Here is a 20,719-nt window from a genome sequence, read left to right as displayed (position 1 = left end):
AGTATCAGGTTCCACCAAAAATCTGGTCCTAATGCCTGTAAGAAAAGCCAGGGTTTTACAGCCTTCCAAAAGGCCAACATGGTCAATGCCATCCAGATTTCTGGGGGGAGGATGGTCCAGAGGGAAGGCACAACTCTTGGGTCCTACAAGATGGCATTGTTTCATTGAGGGGACCCAGAGACATAAACCGACAAGTAACCTGGTGTCAGTACCTGTTCATTCAAGCATTCACACAATAACAATCAGGAGGCTGTGTTCCTTTAACTGTTTTAATGAAGCGAAATGAATGGTACAGAGGTAAAGCTGCGAATGGAGAGTTCCCACTTAAACCTAGATTTAAAACTACATTCCCTTAACTGGTTCCCTTTCCCACAAAAGTACGTCACCCCCCCCTCCCATCCAGGTGGTGTTTCTAGTGTATCTCAAGCCATTGTTCTCGATGTCTCCCATAGCCATAATAATCCACTTCACACTCCAACCTCACACCCCCTCCCATCTGGCGATACAGAGTCTAGACCCATTGAGAAGGAAACGATGGCAGATGCTCCAATAAGGGGTTCTGTGAATCCTTTTGATCGGGGGGATCTGACATACTGCCCCTCAAGAAGATTAAAGAGAAAACAATGTAAAGCAATAAGAATGCAAAAGAGGGCTAGTAGGGTGAAGGCTTGGAAGGATATTTCGAATGAAATTTTCTTGTTAGAATAGGAGCATTAACATGCATCAACCCACTCAGGATCAGGAAAATGTTTCCATTGAATCAAATACTGAAGAGATTTACGATAAAACCAAGAGTCCAGAATGTCTTTAACTTCAAAGTGTTGATGCCCATCAACCATAATGGGTGGAGGGGTTGCTGCAGGCTGGTGCCACTTAGAATGTTCCGGGGCAGGTTTAAGCAAGCTGCAATGAAAAACAGGATGAAGTCGCTTAAGAGTGGGAGGCAATTACAATTGTACAGTCACAGGATTAATGATTTTGGTAATGGGGAAAGGTCCAACAAATTTAGGAGCTAGTTTCTTGGAAGGTTGTTGGGAGCGGAGAAATTTGGTGGCAAGATAAACAAAGTCTCCAACTTTCATCTTCCATTCAGGGCACCTATGGAAATCAGCAAATTTCTTGTGTCATGTGCATGATCTAATGCCTGGTGAATGACAGGCCATTCCATGGCGATCTGGGTAACCCAGTCAGCCACTGAAGAATCAGGCAGAGATTGTAGCTGAAGCTCCTGGAATGGGAACAAAGTCTTGCCTATAAACAATGTGAAATGGGGGAAACCCAGTGCTTTGGTGCACAGCATTATTATAAGCAACCTCAGCAAAAGGGAGGAGGTCAACCCAATCATCCTGTTGGAAGCTGATGTAACAGCGTAAAAACTGCTCTAGAGTAGACTGAGCTCATTCAGTCCCCCCGTCCGTCTCAGGGTGGTGCGATGAGCTGATAGATTGTTGGACTCCAATTAATTTTAAAAATGCACGCCAAAATTTGGAAGTAAATTGGACTCCTCTATCTGAAATTACACGGCTGGGACACCCATGGATCCTATAGATGTGAGTGAGAAACAGCTTTGCTAGTTGTTGAGCTGTTGGGATTTTGGCAGAAGGTATAAAATGCGCCTGTTTGGAAAATAAATCAATTACAGTCCAAATTACTGTTTTATTTTTACTCTCAGGAAAATCCACAATAAAATCCATGGTGATTTAGTTCCATGGGGCTTTGGGGGAGGCAACGGGTCGCAAAAGTCCTTGCGGCTTTCCCCCCTTCCTCTTTGCCTGGGCACAAACATGGCATGAGGTGACATATGAATGTACGTCAGAGCGAAGGAAGGGCCACCAAAATTGGCGCCTCACCAAGTGTAGAGTTTTTGTGAAGGCAAAATGTCCTGCAGATTTAACATCATGAGGACGATGTAAAACCATCTGGCGAAGAGACTCAGGAACGTAGATTTTATCATTGCAATACCAGACATTGTCAGTTTCAGACAATTGGGCTTTGTTACATTGTAGCCAAGGATGGTTAGGGAGTGCCTAAAGCAGTTCCTCTTTTAGGTCTGCCTGCACTTTCACTTTCCCAGCTACTGCTTATTTGCGTGTTACGCAAGCCACGCCAAGCTGTTTTTGAGAAAAGACTGTGTCTACAATTTCAGTTTGGGCAGTATGATATTGCGGAAGGCGAGAAAGTGCATCAGCCAGAAAGTTCCTCTTCCCAGGGAGGAAGTTGAGGGTGAAATTAAAGCAGCTGAAAAATTGAGCCCAACGAATCTGCTTGCCGTTTAACTTCCTGGGAGTTTGTAAAGCTTGGAGGTTTTTATGGTCAGTCCAAACTTCAAAGAGATTTTCAGCACCCTCTAGCAGATGCCTCCAATGTGTGAGAGCAGTTTTTACAGCAAAAGCCTTTTTTTCCCAAATGGGCCAGTTGTGTTCAGAGTCTGTAAATTTGCAGGAGAAGTATGCACACGGGCGGGGAAAGCTGTTTTCATTGTTTTGAACCAAGACGGCATCCGCGGCTGAGTCAGCCTATACAATAAAGGGTTGGCTTGGGTCTTGGTGAGCTAAAATAGGTTCTCTGGTGAAAAGAAACTTTAAACGTTTGAATGCAGTTTGACATTCAGAAGTCCAAGCTAGCTTAGCTCCAGGGGAAGTAACCTTTCATGTTTCCCCCCTCCCCCTAGTTTTAAACAAATCTGTGAGAGGCAAGGCAATTTGTGCAAATTAGGGGAAAAAATTTCTATAGAAATTTGTGAAACCCAAAAAACTTTGGAGTTGTCTCCTGGTACGCGGAGGTTCCCACCCCATTATGTCTTGTACTTTGGTAGGGTACATTTCGATGCCATTTGAGGAGATGCGGTAGCCCAAATAATCAAGCTGTGACTTGTGAAACTCACATTTAGAGAGCTTAGCATAAAGTTTGGCATTTCTTAGCTTTTGCAACACTTTAACTAGGGGAACATGGTCTTTTAAGCTGTCAGAATAGATTAAAATGTCATCCAAATAAACCAAGACTCCCTTGTACAAACATTCATGGAGGACTTCATTAATTTATTGATTAAATACTCCAGGGGCCCCAGCCAACCCAAACGGGAGCACTTTGTATTGATAGGAGCCCAAAGGGCAGTTGAATGCAGTTTTCCATTCATCCCCCTCACGGATTCTAATTCTAAAGTATGCTTCTCTGAGATTGAGCTTGGTGAACACCTTTCCCTTCAATAGGTGGGTTAACATGCCCTTCGTTAAGGGGAGAGGGTACTGGTTGTTTATTGAGATGGCATTTATTCCATGGTAATCTGTTCAGAGCCTAAGAGAGCCATCCTTCTTTGCCTGGAAAAGTACCGGGGCTGCTAAGGGGGAGTTAGCTGGCTCAATAAAACCTCTCTCCAAATTCTTGTCTATGAATTCTCTGAGAACCTTTTTCTCAGTTTCTGTCATAGCATACATTTTTGGTTTGGGCAGTTTAGCTTTCGGGTCAATTTCAACGGCACAGTCAGTTTTCCTGTGAGGAGGTAGTTGGTCACATTCCTTTTCATCAAGCACATCAAGAAAATCGGAATAATCTGTTGGAATGTCTAATTGTGCATTAGGTTTTCCCATTGGAATTTGGTTGAGGAGTATCCCAGCCACATTGTGTTCCTCTTGTGGTACAGCCGACAGGTTGCTGGCACCATCTTTAAACAATAAGGCACCAGACTCCCAGTCTATTTTTGGCTTTCGACTTTTTAGCCATGGTAGTCCCAGGATGATGGAGTAGTTAGCGATAGGGGCAACAATGAACTGCAAGGTTTCTTTATGCCCCCCCCCCAACCTCATGGCTACAGTCTCAGTTCGGAACTCAACGGGACCCCCATGGGCAATGGAACCGTCCATCTGGGTAAAAATGATTGGTTGCTTAAGTCTCTTAGCTTTGAGGCTTAGCGTGTTAATTAAAGCAGGGTGTATTAAGCATTTTGTACACCCCGAGTCTAACATCGCTGTCAAATTGGCTTTGTGTCGGGTTCTTAAGTTTTTTAGTTCTACTCTGGCCAACAAGGTGGGGCAATCATCACTCACCAGAGGATCTTCTTTGTCTTCCTCCTCAGAAGTAGGCATGTTGTGCCCAGAGATTTCCACCTGCTCGCGGGCGTGATTTAGAACAGGTGAAATTCGTTTCCCGCCAGCTTCTGCTCCTCCTGGTTGGAGTCCTCGCTTGACTCCATCAGTGATTTCACATCTGGGTCTCGGCGCACCAGCGCTGTCACAGCAGTTGCCTTGCGTTTAGTCGGTGGAGTTTTGGTCGGCTTGGTTCCTCCCTTGGGTGCGTCGGGCTCTCCTCAAGGGCACTCCACCACTCGGTGGGTGTCTATGCCACACTTGAAATAGCCGCCTTTCTTCCAGGTGCGGTCTTTTCAATACTCTTTGTTGCGGAATACCTTTCACTGGGCAAAGGGGAACTGCCCTGGTGCTCCGATATTTCTCCCCGTTGCTTGTGCTCGGAGTTGTCTGCGGAATTGGAATTGGGTATTCTCAACCTCCCCCGCCAGGCAGATCCACTCCTTCAAAGTAGGGGGGTCTCCACGGCAGAGTGCCCATCTTAAGGCCTCCGGCTGCAAGCCCCCTTTGAAGTAGTCAACCTTGGTGGTCTCCGACCAGTTCATAATGTTTCCGTCCAGGGCTTTGAATTCCATGGCATACTCTGCCACACTTTTCCCCCCTTGCCTAAGTTGCTGGATGGCCGCCTTCACCTTCATCTTATCAAGTGGGTCTTCGAACCACTCCCTCAGTGCCCTCATGAAATATTGCAAGTTGTTCAGCTCCGGGGCCATGGCATCGTGCAGCTGCACATATCATTCCGCTGAGATTCCGCGGAGCCTCGTCCCCACCTGGCTCACCTTTTTGTATTCAGTGGGGAAGCAGAACCCATATTCCTTCATGTAGATGGACACGCTGGTTAAAAAGAACGCCAGCTGTCGGGGATCGCCATTGAACTTAACTTGTATCTCTTTGGGGGTCACCACAGGCGTCTCGCTGGTTGCCGCTCTCCTCCACTCGCCTTGGCTCTCCTGGTGGCCTCCGCTTTGTTGGTGCCTCACAGGGGATTCCAAGTCTTGGGTAGGGGTTAGAGTGTGGTGCCTTCCTCACGAGTTGGGCGATGCCCCACTGGAGAGCTGGGTCGAAATCTCTGCTAAAGGATACGCCATGGTCTCAAGGGTTTTTGACACCTGTTGCAGCACCACTTCCATAGCAGACATCCTCGCTTCCAATCCCCGCATTTCCTGCAGTGTCCCGTTGTGGTCTGACCGCATTCCGTGGGATCCCGGGCTCAGCACCCTTACTCTAGAGGTGGAGGGGCTCTTTCTTCCTCTTCCTTGGCACCTGACTGCAAAGGTCCCATCACTGGTTCTTCTATTATCACGCTTGGAGTCTGAGGCTCTTGTACGAAATTGAATGAGAGGAGCATGCTCTCCAACTCCATAGTATTGAGTCGGGGTTCCATCTCACACTCCCTCTCCCCACTCCCTGAGTTCTTTCCAACTCAATTTTTTCCTCTTCCACCTTTGCGTACAGCACTGTCCTCTCCAATGACGGCAGAGGCGATGGCTGCTTCGCTGGGGATTTCCTGGGTTTTGGCATGCTTCGTTAACTCTCAGCTGAGTTACTTTCTCAGGAAGAGTTTTCGAACACAAGAGATTCGCAGCTTAATGTCAGCACCTGTTCATTTGAGCATTCACACAATAACAATCGGGAGGCTGTGTTCCTTTAACTGTTTTAATGAAGCGAAATGAATGGTACAGAGGTAAAGCTGCGAATGGAGAGTTCCCACTTAAACCTAGATTTAAAACTACATTCCCTTAACTGGTTCCCTTTCCCACGAAAGTATGTCACCCCCCCTCCCATCCAGGTGGTGTTTCTGGTGTATCTCAAGCCATTGTCCTTGATGTCTCCCATAGCCATAACAATCCACTTCACACTCCAACCTCACACCCCCTCCCATCTGGCGACACAGAGTCTACACCCACTGAGAAGGAAACGATGGCAGATGCTCCGATAAGGGGTTCTGTGAATCCTTTGATTGGGGGGATCTGACACCTGGTCATGTGCCATGAATGGTTTTAAAGGTGAAAACCAACACCTTGAATTGCACTCAGAAGCATATTGGAACCAATCAGCTCATGCTGCAGAGGTATTACACTGGCAAATCTTGGTGTACCCAACACTGCATGACACCGCATTCTGGACAAGCTGAAGCTTCCAAATGCTTTTCAAGAACAGCCCCATGTAGAGCACACTGTAGTACAGTAGTACAGATGGGAAATGACTAAGGCATGAGAGCCTCTCAATCCACAAATGGATGTAACCAATGATTTGTGCAAAGGTCCTCCTAGCCACAGCTACCATCTGCTCCTCAAACAGGAGTTGTGAGTCCCAGATTGCACACCAATTCTGTCTGGTGGAGTGCTACCTCATTCAGAGTTATAAATGGAGCAGCTCCAGACTCAGGAAGCCTCAAAACCCAGAGATTTTGCTCAGTCTTGCTAGGTTTCAATTGCAACCTATTCCTCCCAATCCAAACCCTCACAGCACTGAGGCACTGGGTAAGTACCTCTACAACATCACTTGCACAGCCTGGAGCGGAGAAGTACAACTGGGTATCATCTGCATACTGATGATATCTCACCCCATGCCACCAGAAGGTGACCTTGTCCAGTGGCTTCATGTAGATGTTAAAAGGGAGTTAAATAGGAGAGAGTTGAACACTGAGGTTCAACAAAGCAGGGGCCTAGGGTTAGACCTCTCACCTATTATCAATACTGACTGGAACTGGCCTTGGAAATAGGAGGACAACCACCACAAAATCCCACTCCCGATCCTCTAAGCCGATCCAGAAAGATATTGAATGCTGAGAGATCCAGAAGGACAAGGACAGATGCACCACCCCCATTCCAAGCCCTCCAGAAGTGATCCACAAGCATGACTAAATGCTTAATGTTTCAGTGCTTAAACCTGGCCTGAAACTAGACTGAAAAGGGTCCAGGTGATCCACAGGGCCCTTTGAAGCTGGGAGCTGGCCACCCTCTCAACAATCTTCCCCCAAAAGGAAGGGCTGGAGACTGGACAAAAATTGTTCCAGTAATTTTGGGTCCAAGGATGGCTCTTCAGGAGGAGATGGACTATTGCCTCTTTCAAAGCAGGTGTAACCATTCCTTCCAGCAAAGAAACATTCACCACAGCTTGGATCCAACTACAAGTCACTTCCGGGAGGTCTTAACTAGCCAGAAGGGACACAGATACCCAAACTCACAGTCCCAAGGACCCTGTGCATAAGTTGGAACTCTTTCCAGATAACTGAGACTGCACTTTAGTCAATTCCATATGACCTGCCCAGCCAGAATCCAACTCCAAGCAAATCTGAGTGACTCTATCCAACAGATGCTTAGAATACTCTTCACAGTAGCCTTGGAGAAGCTCCTCTACTTCATTCTTACCAAGGAGGGACCTGGTTGCTTGAAACATGGTTGTCAGACAGCTACCTGAAGATGCAATAAGAGCAGAGAAATAAGCCCGTTGTCACTGCTCTTATCACCATAAGGTAAGCTTTAATAAATATTTTTATCTGTGTTCATATTTGCTATTTATTTTCCTCCAGTGGCACTCTCATATAATTTCATCTCACAAAGTCTCTCTGAAAACCAGGGGGGTTCTGGGATTCACAGATGCAAAGAATCTGCACAGGCAGGATCAGATCCAGGACTGTTGTTGCCTGCTCATTCCAACCTGCTCATTCCTACAGCCTTGGACAGGCCATGCAACAGAGCTTCAGGAACACTCAAACTCCCTCTGGAATCAACTGGGTCCATCAGTCACCTAGGGTAAACTGATAGAATAGGCCCTTCCTCCCTGCAAAAAGTACTAGCTGAGAACTCTAAGGCTACAAGGAAGTCATTTGTCCATGACAAGGGACTGATGACATTATTCCTCAACACCAGAACATGTAACCACTGCTCAAAAACAAAGACCAGATCTAGTGTGTGTTCCCTTCCCCTCATGCGTAGGGCCCCATATAATCTGGATCAGGTCTCATGGCTGCCATGAACTCCCAAGGCACACCTCTGACTCTGGGCCCAGAGGAGTCGGATTGAAATCTCTCAGAATCATAAGCCTGGGAGAGTCCACCACCAACTGAACCACAGATTTGAGGAGCACAGGCAGGGAAGCTGCTACCTAGCAGGGAAGCTGGTACAGTAGCAGCAATTCCAACTGATCCCTCCAGCCCAGTTTCACAAACAAGATCTTACATCCAGCTATGTCCAGCACAGCACCTCTGAAAACCACCAGAGGTTTCCAGATGACAACAGCCACACTTCTTTCCCTGTCCCAGGATCACAGCTGATGCCATGCTTGAAACCCAGAAGGGCACATTTCTGACAGTGAAATCTCCCCATGCTCAACCAGGTTTCAGTAATGCAAACTACTTTGGACCTTTAAATTAAGTCATGAATGAGGCTTATCACAGCCAGCTTTGCATTAAATAGTAGTAGATGGAGAGTGTATAGGTGATGGAAGAATTATGCAGCTAAGTGACCTCTGCAAGTTGCTCTTATAGGCTACTATGAACCAGATTAATACTTGGGCTATAATCAACAGGTTCCCTCGCTTCCACAGGTATTTTTCAGCAACGTAATACTTCATTATGGTTTCAATAACATCTTTTATTTTACCCAACCTTCAACTGATGGGCTAGTTCTGAGCAAGTTGTAGGTTTTTCTATTCAACTGAGTATTTCACAACCATGAAAACCAATCACAGAACATTATGCTGCAACTGTTATCTCCATTTGGAAATATAGTCAGTATCTTTGTGGAAATTACTATACTTGGCAAAAAAAGCATTCAGTTTTTCCTACATAATAAAGATAGAATAGCTTTAAAAGTTGAAAACTAAATCAACACAAGCAGTGTGCTTCCGTCTTTATTGTCAAAACAATCCCTGCTCTGATGGTTCTGGCACCTTCAAACGATTTCAGCAGTAAAAGATTGAAAAAACATATGCAATTACAAATGCTACTGTTCTTTGAAATTCTGCATCAGAAATGAGTTTTCTAGTCAGTTACTGAATCAGAATCCAATGTCTTATGCTGTACAATATAGTGACTTATCAAGACAAAAACTTCAAAGGTCCTTCTGGACCCATAATAAATAGATCAGGATAGCCTGATCCTTATGGATTATCCTTAATCTGTCACTAGTGTTCCCAATTCCTTTCCCAAAATTAATTCGTAGTACTTTGCAGGGCAAGTATTTAGAGGATGCAAATCCATAATTTAATGAATTTATAATATACACTTTACATATGTATTTTACATACATGTATGTGCACCCAAGAAGAAAATAAATTGATAGCCTAAAGGAGTATGTGCAATGAATGGTAACATAACATAAAAAATACTTTCTGTGGTGTGATGGACCATTAATCTTTCCAATTGGAAAAATAAATCTTATTTACTCTAATACAGTTCAAGCAAAAATGCTTTTTATTGCTTTATTTTAAGAATTTATTTTCTGCTTTTTCTTCATTAAAAATTATTCCAAATCAGAGTAAATTGTTTTTTTCACATCTGGAATTACACAGACTTAAAATAGATTATGAGGTTGATGGGGAAGAAGAAGGAACAAGACTTACCTTTCTTAGAATCTTCCGTTTCATTTAGTTCTTTTTGTGCTTCTTCAATTTTATCTAAGAGAAAAAAATATCAAAACTAAAAAAAAGCAAAACTTATTTTAAACATGAATAGTTTATTAATTTTTTCCAACTAACATTTGTTGATTTTTTTTTGTATTTGTAAAATACTCTTGATATTACTGAATAGTTTACTCATCCTCATATAGAATGCAAATGCCCACCACAGAAACTTAGGGCAAAACCCCATTTTAGTATTAAAAACTGTTAAGAGTTAATTAGTACAACCTACTATTGTTTTTTCTTCTGAATAAAAATGCTAGTACTAAGAAATAAGACTTAATATTTTGCCTAGGAAAATGCTCAATCTATAATAAAAATCTAGGAGCTCCAGTTTAATAAATAGACACTAAGTTAATGTTTTTCAAATACAGTGGGATTAAAGAATGCTTTAAGATAATAAAGATCTGGCAAAGAAAAGTGAAAGAATGCTTTAAGATGAAGATCAGAATATGGCAACAGAAAGTTGATGGAATATGCTATAGTCCAACCAGTTTAAACAGTTATAGAAACAAATTCTTTTTGTAAAAATACAATCTACCAAATACAGATCTTCAGAAAAATATCAAGTTGTAAAATGTATATGATAGAAACAACTGCTCATCTTGGAATTCTAAATCAGAGCTGGAGAACTAAATCTGACTTCCCCACACATTCCAATAGGCCAGGAATGTCAAAGATAACGCTACAGGGCAGAAAGCTCCAGCTCTAGGGTAAAGCCATGCCCATTAAAGCAATTTAATTTTTTCTGTGCTGGAGAAGGAGAGCAAGGTGTACATGAAACAGTATTTATCCATCTATCTATCTGAACTGGAACAAAACATCTCCCCACTCCCCATTTTATTCCAATAAAACAAAATCCAAAATATTTGACATATTCAACCATAAAGAACAATAGGAACCCCAGATAAGTCTTTGCTCCTTCATTCTTGTCCTACAGGTATAATGTTTGGTGGACTCTTAGTATATGCTGAGTACTACCTACTACCCCACTTACAGAAAAATTGGCCAATAGTTCATTTCTTCCATTTTATAACATGGAAAACAATGGAGGCAAATTTAGGTACATGTATTGCAGCCTACCTGAGCAACCATAGAATTGAGCCCAGCAAAGAAGCAATAGCAATGGATTAACTTCACATCTCATGAATACCAGTATAATACAAAATACATCACTTCCAAGCTATTAACTTGAGGCTTCTTCATAATGCACATGCATATTGCACATTTGACAATTTTTGTCCAAACACAGAAAAATAATATAGAAACTCACATACAAAGCAGCATCATTTTTTGCATTTTGCAACTTGAAAAGTAAACACCATAGCAACTCATTTGCATCTGGCAACTTTCTTAACCCTCCCTCCAAAAAAGCCACAAAACACATGAAAATGCAGGATATAACTTCAAATAAATTCACAGATAAATAAAAATCACAGAAACAGAATACACAGAGACAAAATTAAAACACAGCTACTCATGAATTCTAATGTGCTAACCTGCATAGTGAAAAATTTAAAAAATAGCAAGAAACATACCTATTAGGCATGCCTATTACTAATTCTTACTTACTTGGGATGTCTGCTGCCTTCCCTGAATGAGATAGCATGGCATGCCAGAAGTTTTCTCATCCCTGATTTAAGTTAACATGAGGCTTATATTAATGCCTTTCCCCTTCTCATCTCCAGAAGGGTGCAAACTCTACTGTATTTGTCAGTCTTCCCCAGAAGACTGACCTTGTCCAATTTGGTACCCTCCAACTGTCTTGGACAGAAAAAGAAGTATATTTGAAACATGCTCAGCTCCTAATGACTTCATAGACATGGCCATGTAGTTTTAACTGAAAAAAAAATCAGGAATAGTTTTTACTGCCTTCTTACAAGATTCTTTATAAGCTTCCTGGTCTACCTTTATCCTGGGATTCTAGTGATCTCTGACCCTGCTTAAAGATCAACCATGGCTGGCTAGATGCTGAGCTGTATTGGACAATAATTTCCATAATTCCCAGTTTCAGTTGCATTTTGCTGGAATTATGGAGGCTGTAAACTAAAATATTCAAAGAGCACCAGATTGGTTAAGGCTGCAGTAGATAATCAAGCATGCTTTCACTGTGCTCAGTGACCAACAGGCAATACATGAAGATTACAATAAAGCTACCCAGAATGTCCTGTTTAATTTATTGTATAAAGTCCAAAGTATTTAAAACTCTGTGTGAGCATAAATAAATAATAAATGGAACTGTTATTCTAAATTTGCCAAGTTGTTTTATAGTCTATTTCAACTTATTGCCATGACAACCATGGAGACAGGTTGCTATCATTTTCACATCACCTTGCTGAGACAAAATGAGATTTACTCAGGGCCATCCTATGAATCCCTATCTGAACTAGGATTTGATTCAAGATAAGGGTCCCACAATCTTTCACAAAATAATTATTTTATTATGCATTTGCATATCATGTCTGTGTGTGTGTGTGTGTGTGTGTGTGTGTGTGTAGCTATATTTCCTGATGCTCCAAAATGTGTGATTTTTATTCATTTGAACATTAAAATATTGTTAGGGTGGATGAATGAGAATTTTAACAAATGTTTGCAAAAAAATTATAAACATGGGAAATGGGCATTGCTTACAGAGCAAATATTTATGATAATCAATTCCACCTCCACATCTAGCTGATAAAATCTAAACAGAAAACATGCTTCAAATATTGATGCCCACAGTAATCCAGTATTTCTGAAAGCATGGAAAGCAGATGCAGTGTCTGGTCAGAATCACTGCAAATCATTATAATAGTTGCTGAATGATATAATCAGTCTCAAGTGTCCGGAGGTAAGAAGTGGGTGATGGGAATCTCTTGAGATCTAAAATATGAAACAAAAACTCAAAATAAAACCTCTAACGCTTTGAAGTATTTGCTTCCCATGTTTCATTTTTATATTTTCTAACAGTCCTTAGTTTATAAACCCCTCAGAGTTGGCATGCTTTTTCATAGCTAGGCTCTTATGTGCAAGTGAGTCTGTATGGTTTGAACAATTTATTCTAATAACAGTAATATAATTCTATTCCTTGCTATCAGTTCTCCAAAGCAACCAAACTCAAGTAAGTGAATAGTTCCAATTCCATACAAGCAACAATTTTCTTTATTGATGATATTTTTATCCCATTTTTGTGGCAAACTTCATGGACCATTATTTGTCACATACCCAAAGCCAGAGTTTTCAGACAACAGAAATTCACAGCAGCTGTACAGGCTGCTGAAAGCAGAAAGGAAATGAAAAAAGGAATTACAATGCTTCTATGACTTGCCCTTGTTATTTCTGACACTTTTCTATTTCAGTTACATTCCCACCTCCACCCCCAAGCTATGTATTCCCAGATCTTTCTTCATGGCTCTATAAAGTGCAATAGCTCTTTTTAGCATTCTGCATAAAATATGGAGAGCTCAAACTAAGTAAAAAAATAAGGCTGCAGATGCAGTCCCTCCATGCATTCAGCTGGCAGCTCCTAATGAGACTTGTGCTTACTTGAACACGAGTACAGTTTCCTATGCAATCCAGGACCCTGTACTATAAGGGTCCCAGATTGTAAGGAGACTTAACATCTGTGATGATGCAAACGTGTATAACACTTCTTCAGACCTCTTGGCTGAATGGAGGTTGGAAAAAATAGGGGGTCAGGGTCAGGCTGCATGTGCAGCCCCACTTTTTTTCACATTTTCAAGCTCTCATGCTTTCAAGTTATCACATGAAATTTATTTATTCTTTTTTCATTAGCGTTTCTGCAGCATGCTGCTGAAATAGGGTAATCCATGCTCTTGTTACTTCTTCATTGGATTACTATAATGTACACTGGACAGAATTGCTACTAAAAAAAATTCAGAACTGGCTGAAAAAAGTGGTGGGAAAAGTTCTAAATGGGCTAGGAGAACAGAACACATAACACTTATTCTAGCTGCACTGGTTACAAGATTATTTTTATTTCTTATTATTTATTAATCAAATTTATCACCGCCCATCTCCCAAAAGGGACTGCGGGCGGTTTACAATAAAACATAAATAAAACTATAAAACTATAAAACACTATAATACAATAAATATAATAAAAACCACGATGGCTGAAAGTTCTTTATGATTGCAGGCAGAGCTGGGTCCTGCTAAGAAACTAACCATCCCCAAGAATGGCTACTCTCCCTCCCGCCCCAGGCGTAATTACAGAATCAGGTCTTTAGCTGTTTCCTAAAGTCCAGGAGGGAGGGAACCCATCTCACTTCCGGGGGAAGGATATTCCAAAGGGCAGGTGCTATTGCAGAGAAGGCCCGCCTCCTGGACCCCGCCAGATGGAATTCTCTTGCAGACGGGGTCCGTAGCATGCCCTCTTTGCACAACTGGGTGGGATGGGTTGATGTGATGGGGAGGAGACGGTCCCTTATGTAACCTGAGACGGTCCCTTATGTAACCTGGACCCGTGCCATATAGGGCTTTAAAGGTGATAACCAACACCTTGAATTGGACCCGGAAGCATACTGGCAACCAACGCAGCTCATGGAGCAAAGGAGTGACGTGTACTGATCTTGGGAAACCCAAGATCGCCCGCGCAGCTACATTTTGCACCAGCTGTAGCTTCCGGATAGTCTTCAAGGGTAGCCCCATGTAGAGCGCATTGCAGTAGTCTATATGGGAGATAACCAGGGCATGAGTGACCATTCGAAGGGCCTCTCGCTCCAGGAAGGGGCGTAACTGGCGCACAACACGAAGTTGCACAAAGGCCCTCCTAGCCACGGCTGCCACCTGCTCTTTGAGCAGGAGCCGTGAGTCCAGGAGGACCCCCAAGTTACGCACCGGGTCTGTCTGGGGCAGTGCAACCCCATCCAGAACTAAAGATGACAATTCCCCAGAAATCGAGGAGCCATTAATCCACAGCCACTCCGTCTTCCCCGGGTTCAGCTGCAACCTGTTGTCCCCCATCCAGGCCCCCAAAGCCCCCAGGCACTCGGAAAGGGTGGCCACAGCATCACTTACTTCACCCGGGATGGAGATGTATAATTGGGTATCATCTGCATATTGATGATACCTCACCCAGTAGTGACTGATGATCTCGCCCAGTGGTTTCATGTAGATGTTAAAAAGGAGCTGAGAGAGTACTGAACCCTGTGGCACCCCACAGGGGAGGGGCCGCGGGCCGGATCTCTCACTCCCTATCAACACCGACTGGGACCGACCCTGGAGGAAGGAGGTGAACCAGCACAGAACCACGCCGCCCACCCCCAACTGCCTAAGTCAGTCCAGAAGAATACCACAGTCGATGGTATTGAAAGCTGCTGAGAGGTCAAGAAGAGCAAGACAGAATTAGTGGTTACACCTTGTAGCTACCTCCACAAATCTTCCTGAACTCAAACCAGCATTTTTCTGAGCCTGTGCAGCTATTGAGTAAGCCAAGGAAAAGACATGGTTTCTTTAAAGGACTGCCGATAGGTATAACAAGTTGCCCATGGTGGAACTGAAACATTTTGCCCACTTTGGATCTGACTACTGCACACCTCTCATTAATTGATTGATTATCCCGCCTTTATTATTTTTATAAATAACTCAAGGCGGCAAACACACTTAATACACCTCCCTCCTATTTTCCCCACAACCACCCTGTGAGGTAAGTTGGACTGAGAGAGAGTGACTGGCCCAAAGTCACTCCAGAAAGGATATGCAAATTATTTTTTTTAAAGTATAATAATGTAATTTATTTAAGAGTATGTGATAAGATATAAGCTTGCATGGACTTGTCCCAGAAGCTGATACAACAGAATCATAGGAATTTTTTAAAATATTGTACTCTTCTATCCATTTACAATCTATACACTAGTTTAAAGAAATCTCTGATTACAGGTTTGTTTGTTTGTTCGTTTGTTTTAAAAAATGCCCTTTCAGATTGTAAGGAAGAGGCAAAATCACACAATTGTAAAGTTGAGAAGGGGTAATTTTAAGCCACAGAATCTAACCTTTGGTTCAGTGCAAGTAACCATATTAAAGCATCCCTGATAAATGTTTATCCAGCTTCTGTTTGAAGACATCCAGTAAAATGGTGCCCACAGCACCTTTTATCCCTAGATAACTGGTTCCATGGTTGAACTGCTCCTGGTGAGTACATATCCTAACATTCAATTAAACTACGTTTTCCTATAACTTAAAAGCATTACTCATGTCCTGTAAACTTGGGCGCTGGAGAATATATCATGAACTTTCTGCTTTAAGGAACTCGAAGCTTCCAAAAAAGATGCATTACTAATACGTGATATTACTAAATACAATCCCAATAAAACTAATAAAAAAGCAACTATATGCTCACAGAGTTATATTTCTAACACGCATATTTTATTCACTGAACAGTGAACTGGTCTTGAACCACCCCAGTTCTTAAAGATTTGTGGATGTGCAGTAAAGGTTCATTGGTTTACAGTGATGCAACTTTAAAAAATGTCTCTGAAGACTATATGCTTTTATTCATTTAGATTAGCAGTGATTCCTCTCAGCAATCAATGTGGGTGGTGGTAGAGGAAGAGGAGGAAGATGGCAAGTAGCCTTCTCCAATCTGATGCTATCTGGATGCTCTAGACTTCAATTTCCAAAAATCAGCACATTTGGAAAGTAACCAACTGAATTAGGTAAACCATATGACAGCAATAAAGGTAAAAGTCAATAGCTGAATTTACATCTATTTACAGTACAAGAAAAAATACATAACAGCTTTACTTTCATACTGATAAACGCTGTCCCATTTGTGCCTTATTACTATATTCAGTTGGGTAAAACACTCTCTGAGGCACAGTCTTTGTTGATAGTTTCTTTCAGTAACAGCTCTAGGCTGTTATCACAAGCATTTCAGGATAAAAAAGAAGTGCTAATGTTTTATTATAACTCCTAGTTACAAAGAACAATGGCATCAATACTATTTTTAGACTATGATTCTGGTTCCGTAGGTCAGTGGATATTCTGGCACTGACTTTTACCCAAGGCAGATTAACTTAGTGGTGGTGGGGCATTTAAGACTGCAAAATGTCTAGACTGTTCTGAAATCCTGAATGCCAGAGAATTATCTCTAGATCATTCCAGTATCTAGAATGAATACATTATACTAAAAAAAAACCATGAATACACTCACTCGCCCACCAGCCTGCTTACAAAAGCCAAATACTAAATCAAATTTTTAATTGAGTATATCTATTCAACCCCAGCAGATGATTGCCCCTCACTGACCTTGTCTGGGCTCTGTAATTAAGCAGGATGGGCCTGGCTACTACTTAAATATTGTTAGAAAACACCAGGATTAGGCACAGACTAGAAAGTTGAAAAAGTTCTGGAAGAAGGCTATAGTATGCCACTTCTGCAATACTTCCAAGTAAACTGCATGAATGTGTCCACAAAATCACCAAGAATCAATTTTGACTTGAAGAAGACTCTACTTTTAACTCCCAGCCCCACCATGAAAAATTCATATTGAGTAACTGTACTGAAACTTCTACCATACAGACTGAATTAGTTTTAGAATGCATAGATATGAACCATAATATCAATGTATTTCTTTCTACTTCACCTCCCATTTGTAAAGTCCTAATCCTCTAGAAATGGGGAAGCCGGCAGGGAAGGTCGCAAGTCGCTTCCGTAAGTCATTCCCACTGCCCACCTGCACTCCCACTGTGCTGCAGCACCCACTCACCTGGCTGTGTTCATGCCATACCACAGAATCCACCCACACTCCACAGCACCCCCTGCCCTGCCACGCTCAAATTGGGCTGCAGCAAACTCCCCACCTGGTTGTGCTTGTGCCAGGCTGCAGCACCCACCTGCACATCTGCCCGCACTCCGTAGTACTCACTGGCCTGCTTGTGAGCTGTCTATGGAAAGGCTTGTCTTTTAGGACCTATAACTTCCTGCCAGCTTCCCCACTGACTTTGCTTGTTGGAAGCCGGCAGGAAGTTGCAAGTCCCAGTCACATGAAGTCCTTGCTTAACGACCTGTGATCCCCACTTAACAATGGCAACGGGGACTGCTGGGATTTCCCTTGCTAAGCAATGCAGTCACATGGCATCACCCTTTACGACTGCATCGCTTAGCGATGCATATTCCGGTCCCACCCTAGAAAGTAAGTAACAGGTTGTGCAAGGTGTTATAAACTGAATGCAGTTAAATTATATTGATAGCAAGCAAATGTACCTTCATCTAAGTGTTCCTCTACTGAGTCATTATTGAACAACTGGTGACAATCTTGCCTTGTCATATGCAAACTGATAATCTCTTGATTTCAACCCATTCTCTACTGGGTTGCTTCTGAAGACTGAAAACTTTTATTAATTCAAAATGATGTGATTGGCAGAAAATATTCATATGCAATATATTAAACACAGATCCTAAAAGAAGTTTCACTGGTTACATCTTCAAAACTCTACCCATTACTTGAAATATCTAGAGATCCTCATGCTGCCAACCTTATTTCACAGAGTAATTTTGCTACCAATAGGCCACAAGGAAACCATTCTGGTTTAGTACTACACCTACAACTATATGGACACGCACTAGCCAATATTATATTATGTATGTTATTAAAACATGGAAGAATTTCACATCACTGGCTACATTTTATATATTTTCTCATACAGGTACATTGCAATCCAAACAGTGTATTTAGCATTGGATGTCTAATTATTTGCTGCAAAGAAACAGATGGGGACAAGCAGATGGTATTTCAAGAATATCTTGGAACTCACAGCCTATGAAGACACATGGATTCTTTATTTGCAGCGACTACTTCCCATTTAGGACCACAAGGCTGTATAACCATGGTAACAGATGGACTGACCAGGTATGACCCACAGCTTTCCTTTTGAGAATTCACTGAAGAGCTTTTTCCTCTCCTCAGCCCTTATACAATGAACCCCTCCTTTTCTCCCATTCATCATAATTGGCTCCATATTCCAAATTCACTCCATATTCCAAATCCTCGAATATTTGTTGAAAGAATGGAGAACGTTGCCATCATTAAGCACAATTATAAAAACCTATTGGAATTCTCCTGCTGATTGAATGAATACTGTCTCCAGATACTGATTTCTGTAATGACCTGTATTATACACCTCCAAAATATTACTTCGTTTCTAACAAAATTAGACCTTTCTCATTCCTATCTAACAGTATGAAGAACTTGGACCTGGATTCCATATGTTTCTCAAATCCAGGATTTAAATGATATAATTTAGTACAATATAAAGATTAAAGGTAGTACCAAAAACTGACCTGGCTCCTACAAAACAAAAAAGATCTATGAAAGCTTGTATAATCTTAGACTTACCACTAGGAGTCAGCTTTGTATAAGTCATTATTAGAATCAGACATTCTCCAGTTTACAAGAAAAGTTAGTGCTAATGAGAATTGATCACTTTTTGCACATGTATGATAGGAAGAGTATTAATATTACTATCTTTCTAGCAATCAGTGTGTGTCAGTACATAACTCTTAAAACTATTGTTGCAGCAGCAGTGTTACAAAAACATACTATGAAAGTTTTTCTATGAAGTTAAATAACCCCAGTCAGGATGCAGTACATTAATCAACCATTTGTTAAATATACAAATGGATTTATGATATCACCATGCCTCAAGCTACATCTGAAGGCATCACCAGTGGTGGTAGCCATAGCTGGCTGTTTTTTCATCAATGTGTGGTAACATATACAGATAGATGTTAAATTTCAAAGATTCATGGGTGCATGTACAAGCAATAATAAGTTTGGAGATCTGGATAACTTTTGTATAGGCAGCTGGGACTACCACATTTTTCTTCCAAATGTCTTTGAGATACTCCACCCTCGATCATAAGTAACATGGGCATAAAGTTGAGTGGTTTCATCATACCACTCAAATTGTATTACACAAGTTGACACTACAAGGTAAATATGTAATTCAAAACTATTAAGTAGTGGGTAGATCTGAAAGTTTGAGAGCATGTAAAAGACAGTAAGTGCTGCCAGTGAGGTAACTCTTCTCAAAGTGATGCTATGGGGGGCATACCTACCACAAAAATACTCATTTACCAGAAAACAAACTTCTCACACTTCATGAACATGTTTGAATACAGCATGCAATATCATTGATTATGCCTGAATGATTTCACCTTCCCTTAAATCAAATAGCAGGTTTGCAACAGCCATCTTATAAGTCCTTTCACAACAACCTATCTAAGCCTTCAGGTTATTCTATACCCATTCGCTGCCTGCATCCAAGTTTCCTTATCTTAATTCAAAAACAAGGTTTAAGGCAAACTAATTGTAAGTTTTCAAAGTCCACTTTTCACTCATGATTACCTGCCCATAGGGTCTTGTCTCCCTCAATAAGAGCTAACTACCCCATGAGCTGGAACTTTCTATGAGACTTAACATACCCTCTAGAAGTCTACCTTTCCATTTTAGATCTCTGTAATGAGATTGCAATGATTCAGGACATAGAAGTACTTAAAAGAGAGCCTGTTTGGTCTAGTGGTTAAGGTGCTAGGCTAGAATCCAGGAGACTGAGAGTTCTAGTCCTGCCTTAGGCATGAAAGCCGGCTGGGTGACCTTGAGCCAGTTACTCTCTTTCAGTCCAATTCACCTCACAGGGTTGCTGTTGTGGGGAAAATAGGAGGAGGAAGGAGCATTAGGTAGTTTGCCACCTTGAATTATTTAAAAATAATAAAGGTGGGATAAAAATAAATAAATGTCTTTTCATCAGCAGTTGAAAGCTTTGCTTTATTGACAGTCTTTATTATGTAATAAATCAATGCCACATTATAATTAAATGTTATCTTCATTTTAACAGCCAAAAGATTGTTGCAGTGCTGAGTCTGTTCACTGATCCTGAAGTTTACTACTCAAGACAAGAAAAGTAACAGCTCAGAATAGTAAATCAATATAGTCTGCAAAGCAAGACTTTAAAAAAAGGGGGGGGGAGCTCTTATGGCAGCTTAAAGATTAACAGATTTCTTATCATATG

The 20,719-nt window shown here is 41.7% G+C and overlaps 1 protein-coding gene across 1 annotated transcript in view; it reads right to left on the bottom strand.

The window, feature by feature from the left end:
- The window catches only part of HIVEP1 (HIVEP zinc finger 1), a 99,845-nt gene that overhangs the window by 46,717 nt on the left and 32,409 nt on the right, over nt 1-20,719 (bottom strand). Inside the window, exon 3 of the mRNA XM_063298896.1 lies at nt 9,651-9,704. Within this exon, the coding sequence (XP_063154966.1) occupies nt 9,651-9,704 (54 nt within the window). The remainder of the gene's footprint in view (nt 1-9,650; nt 9,705-20,719) is intronic.

The sequence above is a fragment of the Candoia aspera genome, chromosome 3 (genome assembly GCF_035149785.1).
Source record: "Candoia aspera isolate rCanAsp1 chromosome 3, rCanAsp1.hap2, whole genome shotgun sequence".
Classification (NCBI taxonomy): Eukaryota; Metazoa; Chordata; class Lepidosauria; order Squamata; family Boidae; genus Candoia; species Candoia aspera.
The sequence above is the reverse complement of the archived record's forward strand: the minus strand, read 5'-3'. Positions and strand labels throughout refer to the sequence as shown.